Genomic DNA, 18,012 nt, shown 5'->3' with positions numbered 1-18,012 from the left:
TGAAGGCCCATCTTTTTTATTTGGCTTTCTCATGAGCTTTAATTTCTCTATTACATTTTATTGAGAAGGATTTACATGTATCCTGTATGTAATTGATTAAATGATCTGATGCCAACTGATGGTGCTGAGCTCAACAGAGGATATGCAGCTGAGATAGGGAATAAAGGTAAAAAAAAAAGAATAAGATACAGGGAAGAAGAACATATCTTTAAAATATTTTCCATTCCTGCATCCAGCCCTCTGCAGCAGGGGACTAAGGAGAAATGTAATCTTAGCTGAAAATTATTTCTTTCCCTTGAGTCCAGACAGACTAGGCCAGATGCCTAGGTTGTGATCCTCAGCCAGCAGAACAATAGGTTTGCTGATATTACCCCTTATAGGGTTCTGTGCTATGGTCAGCTTGCTAATATTCTATGTAACAAGCTAAGAAAGAAAATAGATAAACTCCACCATCACAGAACCAAAGGGCTTGCACAAAACAAGAAAAGAAAAGAGGATAATATACACAAGGATAGGATCTTCATGGGAGGAAGAACAGATCACTCACCTGAGCATAGAAATTCATGGTTCTACTGACCAAACACATTTTCGCAGCACGAGCCACTGAAAACATGACCATTATACAGCAGAATAAACATCAGCAGTCAGGGAGAGTTCTGGACTTGCCTGACTACACTCAAGGAAAGGAAATTATCAGGTAAAAGAAAATTTTGCCTTCCTCATCATCCAGGCAGACCAGTACAGACACATGGAAGGTACCCAAGCTATCCCTCACATGGGCAGAATTGCTAACACAGTTTCAGCACACATGAAACAAAGGCTGCTTCTTCCCTGGGACAGACGTCAAAAGGATAAAGCTTTAAAAAGAAATGCAATGACAACCAAGTTGCCGCCTTGCAAATTTCTGATGACATCAAACGTAGCTCAGTAAAAGACATCACCTGTGCTCTTAGGAAGAAGCAATTCCTTGCCTATGTAGGCTGCATCTAAACGGGCTGATACAGAAAACCTCGTGGGAGAGCCGGCAAGCGCCCGCTCTCCCGACGCGCGCCCAGGCCACTCTCCCTAGTGCCTCCTTTTTGACAGAAGTGGTGACTGTCAGTGGGTTTGACAGCCAATGCTTAATTTTACCGGCGTCGGTTGTCAAACCCCCTGACTGCCACGGGTTCGGAAAACGGACGCCGGCAACATTGAGCGTCTATTTTCCAACCCGCGGGCCGATTTTTTTGTTTTTATTTATCTATTTTTTATCTTTGGGGCCTCCGACTTAATATAACTATGATATTAAGTCGGAGGTGTACAGAAAAGCAGTTTTTTCTGCTTTTCTGTACACTTTCCCTGTACCAGCCGAAATTAACTTCTGCCTTTGGGCAGGCGTTAATTTCTGAAAGTAAAATGTGCGGCTTCGCTGCTCATTTTACTTTCTGTATCGCGCGGGAATAACTAATAGGCCCATCAACATGCATTTGCATGTTGCAGGCGCTATTAGTTTTGGGGGGGTTGGCCGCGCATTTTCCATGCGTTATTACCTCTTACCATATAAGGGGTAAAAATAGCTCGAAGAAAACGCGAGGCCAAACGGGGGCTAAAGGTGCGCTCGGTTGAGCGCACCATACTGAATTGGCCCGATAGTTTCTTAATCCATTGGGCTAAAGAAGCTTTAGAAGCTGATTTACCCTTCCTGGGACTACTGAAAAAACAGATGATCTGACTTCCTAAAATCATTAGTCAAATATCAGAGCAAAATCTTTTTCACAACCAAATGATGTAACAAACTAAACTTGTCTCTGCATGCACCCCTCTGAAAGGAGAGCAGACAAACTACTTGATTCAGATGAAATGCCAAGACCACCTTGGGAAGGAAGGAAGAAAGGTACTATGCGAAAAACTCGGAAAAGGCTCTCTACGAGATAGGGCTTGAATCTCCAAAATATACCTAGCTGAACAACTTGCCACCAAAAACACCACCTTCAGAGTAAAAATCTTAATCAAAGCCTTCCACAGTTAATTGGTAAGCAACACCAGATTCAGATTCCAGACAGGCACTAGATCTCTTATTGGCAGCCGGATATGCTTTACACCACAAAGGAAGCCACTGACTTATAACCCAAACAACCTTTATAACAAGCAATATCTGTCACCTGCAACTTCATGGACTTCAGGGCTAAATCCTTATTCAAGCCCTCCTGCAGGAACTCCAAAATCAATGGCAATAAAGCTCTTTTAGCTGAAAGTCCTTTACTTGCACACCAGGCTTCTAAAACTTTCCAGGTTCTACCATACAGTACAGATGTAGAAACGTTTTTGGCCCATAAAAGTATTCACACTCCCTAAGGATAACCTCTCTTGCCTAAGCAAGCCCTCTCAAGGACAAGGCATAAGACAAAACAGACTGATTTTCCTGCACCACCGGTCCCTGGATTGAAAAAAACCCTGGACTATGGTAACACCATTGGATTGCCATCCAGCATCCTTACTAGAACTGCATACCAGGGATGTCTTGGCTAATCAAGTGCCACCAATATCATGAGGCCCTGATGATTTGAGATCTTCTGCAAAATCTTGCCTACCAAGAGCCAAAGCAAAAACACACCCAGAAGCCCTTTTCTAGGCACTTCTGAATTACGGCATCCAAATCTGAATAATCTTACTTCTTCCTCTGATTGAAGAACAGACTCACCTTGGCATTGGTGCAGGAACCCATCCAGTCTGCCACTGGCTTTTCTCATCAGTCCACTATCATGGAGAATGTCTCTTCCAACAGAACCTACTCCTCTAGATCCAGAGATTTCTAGCTCAGAAAAACTGTCTACACATTTTCTATTCCTGTAATGTACCTTCTGGAGAACATCCATACATAATTTTCCACCCAGATCATCAACTAATCCTCTTCTTGGGCAACCTGTGGACTTTTGGTTCCCTCTTGCTTATTTACATATGCCACTTCTGTAGTATTTTCGGACAAGATCCTACTACAATAAAAGTAAAGGCGCAAACTGAAAAAGAGAATTCTTTATAACCCTCATTTGCAAGCGACTGATGGACCCTTAGGCCTTCTCCCAAATCCAAGTGCTCTGAGTCACTCAACCTTGATAGTGCACTCCCCAACCAAAGAGACTGGCAACAGTCGTCACTGTAATCCACAACAGAGAATCGAGATCTGCTCTCAGTTCCAATTTCTTTGACCCTAGCTATCAATCCAAACTCTTCTTGGCTTAGTCTTTAAACTGCAGCCTCATGGAATAAGACTGAGACTAAGGGGGCGATCTCAACAGTAATGTCTACTGCAAGGGCCTCAGGTGGACCTTCGCCCAAGGAATTAAATCCTATGTCACTGCCATGGACTCTAATACCTGAAGACAGCTCCAGGCTGCAAGAGTTTTGCATCTCAACAAGGTTCTTACATGATTCTGCAGCTTCCAAATCCTCTCTCCTGTTAATTGCACTTCACTAGTCTGTGTGTCGAAAAACACTCTCAGATATTCCAAGGTCTGAGAAGGAACCAACTTGCTATTATGGCAGCTAACAATCCAGCATAGATCTTACAAAAACTGCACAACTCTGGCTCTGTCTCGTTATCCTGAACTGGCCACCCTGATCAACCAATTGTCTAAATACGGCTGATCCAAAATTCCCTCTCAACAAAGAGCCACTGTTACTACCACCATCACCTTGGAAAAAGTTTTGGGGCAGTTGCTAGGCTGAAAGGCAAGGCCTGAAACTGAAAATGACTCCCCAGTACAGCAAAATAAAGATATTTTTAATTGTCCTCCTTTATTGGGATATGAAAATATGTCTCCATCAAATTCAAGGACGTTAGGAATTCCCCTTATTGCACCACTACCATAGTAGACTTCAAAGTTTCCATCCTGAAATGAGTCACCTTTAAAGCTCTACTGGCCTGCTTTAGATCCAGAATATAAAATTATTATCTTCTTTGTCCTCTCTGAGAAGACAAAACTGGGACAACCGCTCCCAATCACAGAAGGCATTCAAGAGTTACTTGAAATGCCTCCCCCTTTCAAGCAGAATGACAAGGAGTCACCACAAAAGCTTCTAAAATAAGATGGGAAAACTCCCGGGCATAGCCGTCCTCATCTACCTCCAGAAACTACTGATCTGATGCTATTTGGACCTATTTTTGGTAAAAGGCAGACAGCCATCCGCCTATGAACTCCAAAAACCTAGCCTGTACACTTTCATTGAGAATGCCAATATCCTGTGATATTGGCAGAAGCCCCGTTCTTGTTTCCATCTCTCATTACTCTAAAGGACTGAAACTCATTATAAGGTCTAGCTCGCTAGCCACCTGAAGACCTAACAGATCTCCCATGCTTCATATCATGAAAGCAACTCCTAGTTAGCGGAAATCTCACAGATCTCTTGGGCTTATCCCCCAGCAATCTAAGTGCCTTTGACTCCCTCAAGGCCTTCATGAACTTTTCAGATCCTTTCCAAATAAAAGCTTCCCTTTAAAAGGAAACTGAGTCTTAGAAATAGAATCAGCTGACTAGTTATGTAACCACAACAAAAGTCAAGTTGCTACAATAAAAGCCATAGTCCTGGCCTTAGCCTGAACCAAATCATGGGAAGCATCCACCAGGAAGACAGACCCTGGCACTATCTAGGCTGCCTCATCCAGGACCAAACCAATACCTTCCAAGGAACTATCCTGGATATGCTGTGACAAATGCAGACCAGCTCTTGTCATGATTCTGCTTTACACCACTGTCTGAAAAGCCAAGCTGGTCCAACAAACATCTTAAGTACCAAATCAATCTTCCTGTCCTGTGCATCTCTGAAAGAAGCACCACCCTCTATAGGATAGTAATCCTTCTAGAGACAGTGCATCCACTTTAGTATATTTAAGTTTCTCCCTTTCCTGAGCACATAGAGGATAAAGCTTAGCCAAAGATTTTTCCCCTTTAAAATTGGCCTCTGGGGAATTCCATTCAATAGAAATCAATTCCCTGATCGACCTATGCAGAGGGAAGGCCTTAGATGGTTTCCTTAGATCCAGCATAATTGGGTCTTCGGCAGAATTTGTATCTTCTTTATCCTTTTCTTCTGCAATATTCAAAATCTTCAACAATTGAGGAATCAAGGGAGCTCTTGCTTATGAAAGAGTTGAACCATGGAGGACTCGCCCACTTCCACAGGAGAATATTCCCCCTCCTTATGTTCATTACTACCCTTAGGACTTTTTAAATCCACAAGATAAATGTCTGACCTAGAGGACTTTTCTTCTTCCAGATTGTCTTCATCTTCCTTTCTGGTCCTCTTACGACCAGAACTGGGATACACTCCTTCCTGAATAAAGACAGGGAGGAGGACACGCCATGAGCCGAGTTCTGCCTCATAAAAAATGTTTGGTACAGGCATTTAAAAAATTGAGCTGACAGTGCTATGATTACACAGGAGCCTATTCCTGAACAGAATAGCTCTTTCCAGTCATTCTTAATGTTGCAGTGCATGTAGACCCGGAAGGCCCTGTTCCTGTATCCAAAACTGTGAGAAGCAGTGCAGGAAGCTCTGAATCCACAATGTTTCCTTCTCGTGATTTCAAGACTGCTTCCATTTCCACCAGCCTGGCCAGAGGCCCCCCCGATATGATGTCCCTTGAATTAGTCATGTTCCTCTGAAGCTCCCTCTACTTCTCCTTAGCACAACCTCTGCATCACACACCTCTCCCCAACATGGCCCGATGCATCCATACATTTTGCAAAGTGGGATCCTCTTCCTGTGCTCTCCTGAAGCAGCCATAATCTCCCTTTACCTGCCCTCAGATAAAAAACCCTAACTGGTCTCCTGCCCCACCAAAAACAGAGGAAAAGAAGCCTGCTGCCGCTGAGCTGTTTTTAGCTTCCAACACGAAATGCCTTTTTTGCTTTATTTATTTTTAACTTTACTGACTGGACACCAAGCACACTGGCTTTAAAAAAAAGAGGATTTTTTTTTTTTGAGGAGAGGGGCAAAACCTGAAAGAGAGAATGAGAGAGAGCCAACCTAGAGGAGGGGAAAAGGGGAGAAGAAAGAAGGACAAACAAACACAATCCCCCCAGAAACCCTCTGGCTCCCAGGCTATGCTCCGTTGAAGAAGGGAGTCAAAGACTGTTAACTGGCAGAGGGAGTCAAAAGTCAACAGGAGCAGCCAAATTCATGTCTCCTAAACCAGAACTCAGTCACAGCATGGGATTCTTGCCTATAATCTGCTGAAGATAGAAAATACTCATAGGCAGAGCACAGCACAAGACTCAATACAAGGGATGATTTCAACAAACCTGTTCTCTGTCTCCATCTGCTGGCTGGAGTGCATAAACCATGTGTCTGGACTAGTTTTGCTGGATCATGAGGAAACAGCATTTGTAGAAATTTTAGGGACAGAAAACAAGGAAAAATAATCTGCAATACAGCAGACACTGGACTGGGGATTCTCATAGCCTTGTTGCATGATCCATCTCTTTTATGGATTTGCTGGAATCACATAGTTAAACATAGTAATAATGGCAGAAAAGGGCCAGATGACCCATCCAGTCTGCCCAGGAAAATTCTTTTGGTAGTATCTGCCACTCCTTGCAGAAAGCAAAATTGCTTACCTTGTAATGGGTGTAATCCCAGGATATGCATTTGACTTTCATTAAAGCTATTGTAACCCGCATACTTTCCATCCCCTCCACCTTTCCAATCCCTCCCTCAGATTTTTCCTTTTCACCCCAAAAAGCCAACTCTTTCGGCTCTTAACAGTTTGATACGTTACATTTTCCCCTTGCTTAAGTTATATCCAAGTTTTTTCTCCTCCTGTTCTATGTAAGACAATTTTTTGTCACTGTCTGTTTATGGTTGCAATGTAAACCGGAGTGATAATTAACCCTGTTATTTGAACTTCGGTATAGAAAAGTTATAAATAAATAAATATATACTCTCTGCTCAGTCTTTCATGCTCTATGGCCAGGAGGTCCTGCTGGCAGCCATGTTCTTTGCACTGCCACAGTTTATAAACTAGCCTCGCAGTGAAAATCTTGGTTCAGCTTGAGTCTCAGGTAGCCCTAGTTGTGGCCTGCATCTTTTTTTTTCCAAGAATTCTGTTTGGCCCAAGTTTGTGGCCTTCTGCCTTGTTCTGTTCCTGTTTGTTTGATCCAAATTTGTGGCCTTCTGTCTGTTTAGTCCTGTCTTGGTTGTTCCTGGCCCTAGTCTGGGGTCTTCTGGTACTAGACTGTTTTGTCTGTTTGCCCCCAAACTTATCATGGACTCCCTTGTCTCTTGTTGGTCTGTAGTCCCTTGCAGTTTAGCCTTGCCTTAACTGGCATTCTTCAGGTCCTGTCCAGGGAGTGTACCTGTTCCAGTAAGTCATGCCGGCCACCAGCACCTGAGAGCTCGATCCAAGGGGAAAGTGGCCAGTAGAGACGGATTCTGTACAAGCCTTTCTTGCCAAAGGGATTCCTAATGTCTGTATGTAATTTAATGATTATCAACTTTGTCTAGGATGCCATATAAACACCAATGTAAAAATATAAAATACATTCCGTTTTACTAACCTTCATACTATTTCATCACATTAATATTTATTCCCCTCCTCTATTCAACATTACAAATGATTAAATAATTTTGATACCTTAATACTTTAAGAGATAAAAAAAAACAAAATTCTCCACTGCTAGTGAAAAGGTGATTACGGTATTAACATACCTTCTTATGCTCATTTCTTTTCAAGAGATGTTCAAGAGTTCTCTTTAAGTTTTTGAAACTTTCCAGTTCTCTTAACAACTGATCATTCTGATTAGTAATGTTCATGACATCTGATGCAGAAAGATTAGCAGCCTGACAAAATATAAGACCAGAGACATAAAACACCTACAACAATTTAACTGGAAGACATCTCTTTATTACCATCAGACATTTTAGCAATGGATTTCAGTCTTTAGTTATGCTACACTGTCCACAAAAAGCTATTTTCCTAAGTGCCATGCAAAGTAATTTTAGTAACAGTATAAAGAATACATTGCAAGTTAAGCAATAAACATTTTAGCAGGACCAAAATGCTTCAACATGCAGTCTTCAAAGGTCAGATCAAGGATCACAGGAATGTATTCCAGTACCTAGCCCAAATGTAGAAGTATAGTAGATGGAGCGGAGAGTTGTAAAACCTAGGGAGTCTATTCCAAATCCCCTATCCACCACTCCATGCAAGCCCCGGGACGTGCGTAAGTCCCGGGGCTTGCATGGAGGGGCGTGTCGGGGGCGTGCCGCGAGTGCCGCAGCGTTTCGGGGGCGTGCCGCGAGTGACGTGGCGTTTCGGGGGCAGGCCTGGGGGCGTGGCGCCGGCCCGGGGGCGTGGTCGAGGCCTCCGGACCTGCCCCCGGGTCGGGTGATGGTGCGCCAGCAGCCCGCTGGCGCGTGCAGATTTACACCTGCTTTCCGCAGGAGTAAATCTGCCAACAAAGGTAGGGGGGGTTTAGATAGGGCCGGGGGGGTGGGTTAGGTAGGGGAAGGGAGGGGAAGGTGCGGGGGGGGGGGGGGGGGGGGGGTGGAAAGAAAGTTCCCTCCGAGGCCGCTCCGATTTCGGAGCGGCCTTGGAGGGAACAGGCAGTGCACGCCGGGCTTGGCGCGTGCAGGTTGCACAAATGTGCACCCCCTTGCACGCGCCGACCCCGGATTTTATAAGATACGCGCGGCTACGCACGTATCTTATAAAATCCAGCGTACTTTTGTTCGCGCCTGGTGCACGAACAAAAGTACGTGCGCGCGGAAATTTATAAAATCTACCCCTAACACTACTGAAGAAATAGGAAGCATTATTAAACATGAGTGTTATTCAATATATGTCAGCTTGATTTACTGAGTGCATTCCTGGTGCACTGCATTCACATATTATAGATGCTGAAAAATATAGAGGGCAACTTTCAAACTAGGTGCCTAAATACAAAGTCCATGGGTACTTTTTACAGTTGACTAGGAAAAGGTACCCACAACTTTGCACTGAAATGTTTCCTTAGAACGCAAAAATGAAAAACTTTTGATTATCTTCCCTGATATGAATATGAAAATATACTTCTGAAAGATTCAGAAACTCACCTTGCCTCACTGCCACAATAACTGAACAGAGTTTCCATACAGTAATGGGGCATGCAAAGGCATTTGTTGACTCCTTTCAAATTGAGAATTGACTGATAAAAACCGTCCTTTTTTGGAACCACAAAATATATGGTGTACCTGCCCTGAGCCTGATACTTGAACAGAACCAGAACTATGGTCTGCAAATCCTGAAGTCTCTCCAGAGTGTTCTCCACTTCAAGCTTCTTGGAACTTGAAGCACACAAGGACTGCATACAGGCATGGAAACGGATATAGTGAATTCTAGTAAACAAAAACTTTCTCCTCTCCCTCATATACACACGTTCAATCACACATACACATATACTGCACCCTTCTACCTTCTCTTCTTCTCACACCCTTCTTCAGTCCCACTTCCCTTCCTTCTACTCACCTCTCAGTCACTCACACCCTTTCCCTCATTCTCAACTCCTCTCCCAGTCACTCCTTCACTCCCACTTATCCTTTTCCCTTCCCTCTTGTTGCGTCCATCAGTCTCAGGCGGCTTCGCTCGACATGCCTCACCTCTATTTCAGCCTTCTCCACCAGCCTTGGGAGAATGGCGTCCGTAGCGTCTCCTTGCCGCACCCTCCGGCATCTCCCCATGTTGACTTCAGGCCTCCTAAGGTGCGTGCATGTGTGCGCACGCACGCCTCACATCTTATAGCAGTGTTGGCGCGAACCTCAGGGGCATCCCCCTTGAGTGATGTCACTGCATCCGACTACAAAAGGTTGCCCATTTGCTGACTCTCGCAGAGTTAGCAACGGATTGAATTCGTTCCGGTCTGAAGCTGCTCTGCTGGAAGCTATCTTCACCCTCTGGGGTTCTACTAAGTTGGGTACCCGCTCCTCGGGGGCCCTTTACTTATTTCCAGGTGCCTATCCTGAATCCAGGTACTTGCTCCTCGAGGGCCTGTGTGTCTATCCTGGTGCCTGCTACCAATTCTTCTACCTGCTGGAACACTACCTATCAGCTACAGAGAGTGAGTTACACTTCTCTTGTTCTGTTCATCTACAGCTCCTCGTTGACTATCTGCATCGGGCCCTACATCACCATTGTGGAACGGGAATCCTCTGCCGAGGATCAAGACTGTTGCTACCTATCCTCTCTCTACTGCTTATTGGGAACTCTATCTACTCAGCTACAAGGGAGTGTGTAATAACATCTGCCAGATGTCTCTCCTACAGCGCCTCACTGGATATCTGCATCGGGGCCTTATACCATCATTGAGGGACGGGTCTCCTCCGCCGAGGATCACAGACTGTTGCTATCTAATCCACTCTCTACTGCCACCTCTGGTGAACCGTACAAGCTGCATAATAAAGATATATTCTCTGTGTTTGTGCATCTGAGTCTAGCCTGGTGCTACAGTTCCCTACGGGGCTCCTCCCTGTTGGAGTCACTATCACTGTTGCTCCTAAGAATCCACCAAACACCTCAATATCATAACACCTCTCAGTCACTCACCTTCTTTACCCCTCACCCATTTCCTTCCCTCACAGCCTCACCTCCTGCCTCCCACTCACTCCCTTCCTCCCCTCTCAGTCATTCACTACCCTCACTCCCTTCCCTTTCAGTCACAACTCACCACAGAACTCTCCTTCCCCCGATGAAGTCCTTGTTGTTTTCTTCCTGCCAGGCAGATGTGGGAATCCTGCTAGCGCATCAGACAGCGCCACTATGCAGGGCCTCTAAACCCAAACAACTGCTGTAACTATTACATAGTAGCTCAGCAAACGAAAAAGCATTGCTACCCTTGACTGCATACAATGGAATAAAAACTGCACTTGATATGCTACTCAGTAATATATCTTTTCTGGAAGGCCGGTTCCAATCCCGTGCTTGTCTCATGCCATATGTGCACATAAAGCAAAGCTTTGATTTGGGAAATTTCTACCACTACTTGGTGCCAGATAGGAGATTTAATCTAGAGTGCATGAATGTTTGCCGATATGGAGACAATTGTTAACTTACTCAAGAACTGTTGGTTCATATCCACAGGTGAAACAGGATATGGATATCATCCCTGGTTTTCCATTTCTTTAAGTCACAAGTATCAAAGGACACTTGCAGAGAGAAAGTACAAGGCACATATATCCAGTCACTCTGTAAATGAGCACACCTTTGGAGGTTTATAAATTCACTTCATGTGTCTTGACAAACAAGTGGTGCCTTATGGTAACCAGCCAGAAAACAGTTGCTGAGATTGTGCTTGCCTGCCTCATATTCCACAATACTGATGTCACGTACTGGGTCCCAACAGATATTCTGGATCTACAGAAGGATCCAGTGTACCTCCTGCAAACGTATGGGAGACAGAGTGTGAGAGTCAGGTCCATACCCAAATGATTGGTCAACACTTTGCTGAGATTGTGATTTCTTTGCTTTGGTGTTTACTGAAGAGGATGTTGGGGAGGTACCCGTAATGGAGAAGGTTTTCATGGGTAATGATTCAGATGGACTGAATCAAATCACGGTGAACCTAGAAGATGTGGTAGGCCTGATTGACAAACTGAAGAGTAGTAAATCACCTGGACCGGATGGTATACACCCCAGAGTTCTGAAGGAACTAAAAAATGAAATTTCAGACCTATTAGTAAAAATTTGTAACCTATCATTAAAATCATCCATTGTACCTGAAGACTGGAGGATAGCAAATGTCACCCCAATATTTAAAAAGGGCTCCAGGGGCGATCCGGGAAACTACAGACCGGTTAGCCTGACTTCAGTGCCAGGAAAAATAGTGGAAAGTGTTCTAAACATCAAAATCACAGAACATATAGAAAGACATGGTTTAATGGAACAAAGTCAGCATGGCTTTACCCAGGGCAAGTCTTGCCTCACAAATCTGCTTCACTTTTTTGAAGGAGTTAATAAACATGTGGATAAAGGTGAACAGGTAGATATAGTATACTTGGATTTTCAGAAGGCGTTTGACAAAGTTCCTCATGAGAGGCTTCTAGGAAAAGTAAAAAGTCATGGGCTAGGTGGTGATGTCCTTTCGTGGATTGCAAACTGGCTAAAAGACAGGAAACAGAGAGTAGGATTAAATGGGCAATTTTCTCAGTGGAAGGGAGTGGACAGTGGAGTGCCTCAGGGATCTGTATTGGGACCCTTACTTTTCAATATATTTATAAATGATCTGGAAAGAAATACGAGTGAGATAATCAAATTTGCAGATGACACAAAATTGTTCAGAGTAGTTAAATCACAAGCAGATTGTGATAAATTGCAGGAAGACCTTGTGAGACTGGAAAATTGGGCATCCAAATGGCAGATGAAATTTAATGTGGATAAGTGCAAGGTGATGCATATAGGGAAAAATAACCCATGCTATAATTACACAATGTTGGGTTCCATATTAGGTGCTACAACCCAAGAAAGAGATCTAGGTTTCATAGTGGATAACACATTGAAATCGTCGGTACAGTGTGCTGCGGCAGTCAAAAAAGCAAACAGAATGTTGAGAATTATTAGAAAGGGAATGGTGAATAAAACGGAAAATGTCATAATGCCTCTGTATTGCTCCATGGTGAGACCGCACCTTGAATACTGTGTACAATTCTGGTCACCGCATCTCAAAAAAGATATAATTGCGATGGAGAAGGTACAGAGAAGGGCTACCAAAATGATAAGGAGAATGGAACAACTCCCCTATGAGGAAAGACTAAAGAGGTAAGGACTTTTCAGCTTGGAAAAGAGACGGCTGAGGGGGGATATGATAGAGGTGTTTAAAATCATGAGAGGTCTAGAACGGGTAGATGTGAATCGGTTATTTACTCTTTCGGATAGTAGAAAGACTAGGGGGCACTCCATGAAGTTAGCATGGGGCACATTTAAAACTAATCGGAGAAAGTTCTTTTTTACTCAGCGCACAATTAAACTCTGGAATTTGTTGTCAGAGGATGTGGTTAGTGCAGTTAGTATAGCTGTGTTTAAAAAAGGATTGGATAAGTTCTTGGAGGAGAAGTCCATTACCTGCTATTAAGTTCACTTAGAGAATAGCCACTGCCATTAGCAATGGTAACATGGAATAGACTTAGTTTTTGGGTACTTGCCAGGTTCTTATGGCCTGGATTGGCCACTGTTGGAAACAGGATGCTGGGCTTGATGGACCCTTGGTCTGACCCAGTATGGCATTTTCTTATGTTCTTCTTATGTTCTTATGCTCTCCTGGACGCAGTCAAAACATCATCCCAGGTTTGGGCTGGGATGCAGGCTGTGGCTTTTGGGTTCTCTGCTGTCTAGGATGAGTGTGAGGTCCCTGCTACTGAAGGGGGTGAGGGGGTGGAAAATAATACCCCCTCACCCCCATTCAAATACCTCCTAGATGAGTAGGATGTTTCTGGAGTAGCAGTGGAAAGGGTCTGAAACAGCACATATTTAATTTTATCCATTACTTCCTTGACCTTATCTTCAAAGAGATTATCTTCATTGCACAGCATATCTGCAAGTCTTTCCTGGACCTCTTCTCTGAGGTTTGAGGCCTGCAGTAGGCCAAGTCTGCTGGCGCCAGTCCCTACCACATACTCTCGATACTGTCTGAAAAACATTGTAGGTTGATCAAACCATGTGTTTTCCACAATCCATACCCCTGTCCACTAGAGACTCTAGGGCAATAGTATTGACTCCCAGCCCTTGAGAGCCACCAACAGGTCAGATTTTCAATATATCCCTAATGAATACGACGGTATAGAAAATATTTTAAATAAATAAACAAATAAATAAATAAATAAAATGAAAGATTTGCATGCACCTACCTCCATTATATGCAAATCTATCTCATGCATATTTGTTAGGGATATCCTGAAAACCTGGCCTGATAAGATGCTATGCAGACTTTAAGCATAGTAACCTGATAAACTCTTCTCCCAAATAGATCAAGGATACATGAATTCTTCTCCATGGGCACTAAGGAGAGAGTCCTAGACCTTTTGACCTTTTTTGAGACCAGATTCAAACACAGCTGACTAATGAGGCAGTTGTTGCATCTCAAATTCAGGAACCTTCTGAATGGGGTATATTATGTCTGCCTTCTTGTTTACTGGAGACACAGAGGGAGGTCTTTCAAGTTCTTATCCAGGTCTCTGTGGGATTTTGTGGGTAGGCACTGCCTTGGGAGGAACCTCAAATTGGAGCATATCAAGTTTTGCCCTGGTATCTTTCTCCTTTTGTAAATCAAATGAAATGGTCTCCATCATTCTTTTAATAAAACCAGTGAAGAAGAGATCCTCTGGAGGAAACATTCACTTTTCTTGTGGAAGAGAGAGATATAAGGGATAGACTGTTGACCTCTCCTAATTAGAGTAGTCCTTAGATACACAGGTGTACCTCCAGGAATTTTCAGACTCTGAGCCAGAACCAAAAGTTGGTTGTTCAGTCCGAGTCTACAGTTGACTACAATATAAGGTCTCTGAGAGGTATTCCCTTGCCCTGTTGGCATCTAAACCCTGGTGAACTTCTGTCTTGGGGAAATGGCATCAAATACTGTAAGAGTTTCCAACATGGGTTGAACCTCAGTTTACTAGCCCATCAATGGTATCAATGCTGATGCACTGGTGCTTGCAACCCTGTGATGCAACACTACTTGAATCTTTCCTCCCCCCACCCCAATTCCCTCTCAAAAAGGAAAAATCAGTTTATACCGGATAATTTCCTTTCCTTGAATCCATCAAACCAGTCCAAATGTCCAGCAACCGGCAATTGGAGGCAGAGTTTAACAATCTTGTTGATATCACTTTACATAGAATCCGATGCTTCCCTCAGTCTGCCAGTATCTTGTAATAAGCTAAAAATAACATTCTAAAAGCAAACCCCCCCCCCCACACACACCCAAAACCAGGATATTTCCAAGGGAGAATAACAAATGAACATACCAAAAAACCCACCAAAGTTAAAATAAACCAAACTGATTAATATCCCTTTACCTTATCCACTGACGGTTTGATTAAAATTATATATACATTTTCTGAAAATATATAACCATAGAATATCGCACGTTTGGCAGATAAGGGAGGGTCTTGGACTGGTATGGCTTGACTCAAGAAAAGGAAATTATCAGGTAAGAACTAATGTCTCATTCCTTTTCATCAAACCAGAGCAGACCAAATACATGGATGTTCCCAAACTATACCTTGAATGGGCAGGACAGTGGCCAACCATCTCTCAAGACCTCTGAACCAAGAATGCTTCCTCCCTGGTTCGAATATCAAGAAAATAAAGTATCACAAAAGAATGCTAAGAAGATCAGGTCATTGCTTTGTAACTCTTCAATGGTAAAACTAACCAAAGCTTGACCCAAGAAATCACTTGCAACCTGTCTGCGAGCGATAGTCTTCTAACTCATAGGCTGCACTTATGACTTCTTTATATCAGCAGGCCAATGAAGATTTCATAGCTGTGTCCCTTTTAAATGATCCCACATGGAGGACAAAGATGATCTGATCCTCTAAAACTGTTCATGACCGTGACTTCACAATAAGAGAGAGAATCAGAAACCAACCCAGGTTTCTTTCCTGTCTTTTTTTTTTTTTTTTTTTGAGGAGGTCCAGTCAGAGAAGAGAGGCGAAGGGGTGGGGGAGGGAACATGGGAGCCTAAACCAAACCTTAGAATCCCCCTGGTCTAAGGCCATGCCCAACTAGGGAAAGGAACATAAGGCTTTCACCGTAGACACTACCCTTCAAAGCCAATCCTTTTCAAACAGCCTAACTAAGCCTAATCTCAGAGCATGAGACATGCTCTCCTACCGTCTGTTGGAGACAGAGAATACTGGCAAGCTGAAGGCAGCACAAGAGCCCTAGGTAAGGTGGTATCAGCAAGCCTATTAATCTCTGCCTCCACTGTTGGTTGGTGGACATTACCCAAGCATTTGAACTGGTCTGGCTGGATGAGGAGGAACTGTCAATGCCAATATTGCATGAGAAATGGTCACATTTTTCTGGGACACTTAAGGAAGATCAGAAGCTGGCATCTGGGCCTTTAGAAGCTGTTACAATCCTCAAGATTGTTGTAAGAAGCTGCCCTGTTTACATGAAAGCTTCAGGGATGTACAGCCACAGTCAGAAAATGCTTGCTCCCAACCTCATGCACCAAAAGGGACCAATGACTAGAGATGTGAATTTGTTTCTCCATTTGTTTCATTCATTGCAGCAGTACGCACATACCTTACTGATTTATAATATGCACATATGTTTATTGACTAGTTACACGCGTACTATAAATCTGCAAGGTATGCGTGTGCCGCCACAACAAATAAAACGAATGGAGCAATGAATGCACATCCCTACCAATGACAGTGTTTCTTGACCTTTATGTCCGAAGCCCAGCATCCACAGTCCTCATTTCCAGATCTGACAACTTGAGCTAGACAATGCTCTGTCTCCCTGGCCTCTATGGGTGGTCAATGTCTCCTCAATGTCGATGCATCACCAGTGTCCAGTGCAGCCCCTAGGTCTTTCAATTCAGATACCTCTGATGCCAATGAGTCAGATTTACTTTTCCCAAACAACTTCTCCAGGTGCTCTAGTCAAGAATGTCATCCTCTGGAAATCATTTTCTTACAAGTGGAATACTCAGAGATGTTGTGGTCAGCCTCCAGAGAGAATATATATATCTATCATGGGGATCTGTGATAGGCATGTCTGCATCAAGAGCACTTATTGTGGCCACTGGCCCTCTTCTCTTTTAGGGACACTGGCTGAAAATTTAAACTCTTCGATTTTAACAACAAATGAATGATATTGCTTGATGACCCAATGCCAATCAATACACATGACAGTTATTGGAAAATCTAAGAAAACTTGAAAATAATTGAAAAACCTACACAATGAACCTAAAAAGAGTGAGATAAGATGAACTGAGAGGCCCTGTAATAAAAACACATGAAAAAAATTAACACATTTCTCACACAATGAGAATCATGTGATCATTAGGCTCCATGGAAAAACAACTGAAGGGGATCCATATGACATCTATGATGCATAAGCAGTGGGCAGAACATAAGTAGGGATGGTAGAGGAATGGCAGAGCATTCCAAAAGTTTGTAGGTTAGGAGAAGTCTTCACTCGCCGGGCTCTGTCAGATGATGCCACCCATTTGTAAGGACTACACATCCTGCTTGTACTCAGAGAAAAATTACCCAAACACATTTATACCTGATAAGTTGTGTAGGTATTTTTTTTAGAAGAATTACATGCATACTTTTGCAAATGCAGAAAAATGTGTGCAATTCCAAACTCTGCTGATTGTTGGTAAAAGTAAGCACATAGAGGCCCTATACACACACTTTTACCACATATAGGGCAGGCAATTTTTTTAAAAGTCCATTATGTGCATAAAGCACAATTTTATCTATGGAAATGACTTTGAAAATTACCATCTAACTGATACATACTTACACTTGGCATCTCAGCAACACTATCTTTCAATAATGATAGCAGTATTTCTGTAGACCTTGCTGCCATCTCTACTTCATGAAGTTTTGCTAGCAACATAGTTCTTCCATCAGGGGTCTCTCTTTTCAGCCTAACAAAAAGGGAACAAAATCAATGTTTTGCAAAAATTCCAAATCTTTAATGCAGAAGGTAATAAAATCACTTTTCACAAAGAATTATGATGCAAACTCTTCCCCACTTTGGTAGGTCACCTAGATTCCCTTTATCCTGTCTATATCCATCTAGCATGTAGCACAATACTTCAGATGAGGTTTTACCAATGTTCAATCCAGAGGTATTATTATTTCCTTTGTTCTACTAGTTAGTCTTATCCCTGTGCACCTTAGCATTCCTTTCCTTCTCCCCACTGCCTTTTCATGCTGTTTAGTCACCTTGAGGCTATCAGGATAATCCACAAATTCTGTAAATGTCAGTACTTCAGTCTGTTCCCGTATTATTATTAATCATTTGTATGGCACATACCAGAT

At 43.1% G+C, this 18,012-nt stretch overlaps 1 protein-coding gene across 8 annotated transcripts in view; it reads right to left on the bottom strand.

The window, feature by feature from the left end:
- Positions 1-18,012, bottom strand: part of ODF2L (outer dense fiber of sperm tails 2 like) — a 192,372-nt gene that overhangs the window by 123,983 nt on the left and 50,377 nt on the right. For all 8 annotated transcript variants that reach the window (XM_029617769.1, XM_029617772.1, XM_029617771.1 and 5 more), the window contains 2 exons: positions 17,489-17,615; positions 7,687-7,818 (listed from right to left, as the gene is read on the bottom strand). In XM_029617769.1, coding sequence (XP_029473629.1) covers positions 7,687-7,818; positions 17,489-17,615 — 259 coding nt within the window. The remainder of the gene's footprint in view (positions 1-7,686; positions 7,819-17,488; positions 17,616-18,012) is intronic.

The sequence above is a fragment of the Rhinatrema bivittatum genome, chromosome 10 (genome assembly GCF_901001135.1).
Source record: "Rhinatrema bivittatum chromosome 10, aRhiBiv1.1, whole genome shotgun sequence".
Classification (NCBI taxonomy): domain Eukaryota; kingdom Metazoa; phylum Chordata; class Amphibia; order Gymnophiona; family Rhinatrematidae; genus Rhinatrema; species Rhinatrema bivittatum.
Note: the sequence above shows the minus strand (reverse complement) of the source record. Positions and strands in the feature narration are given on the sequence as shown.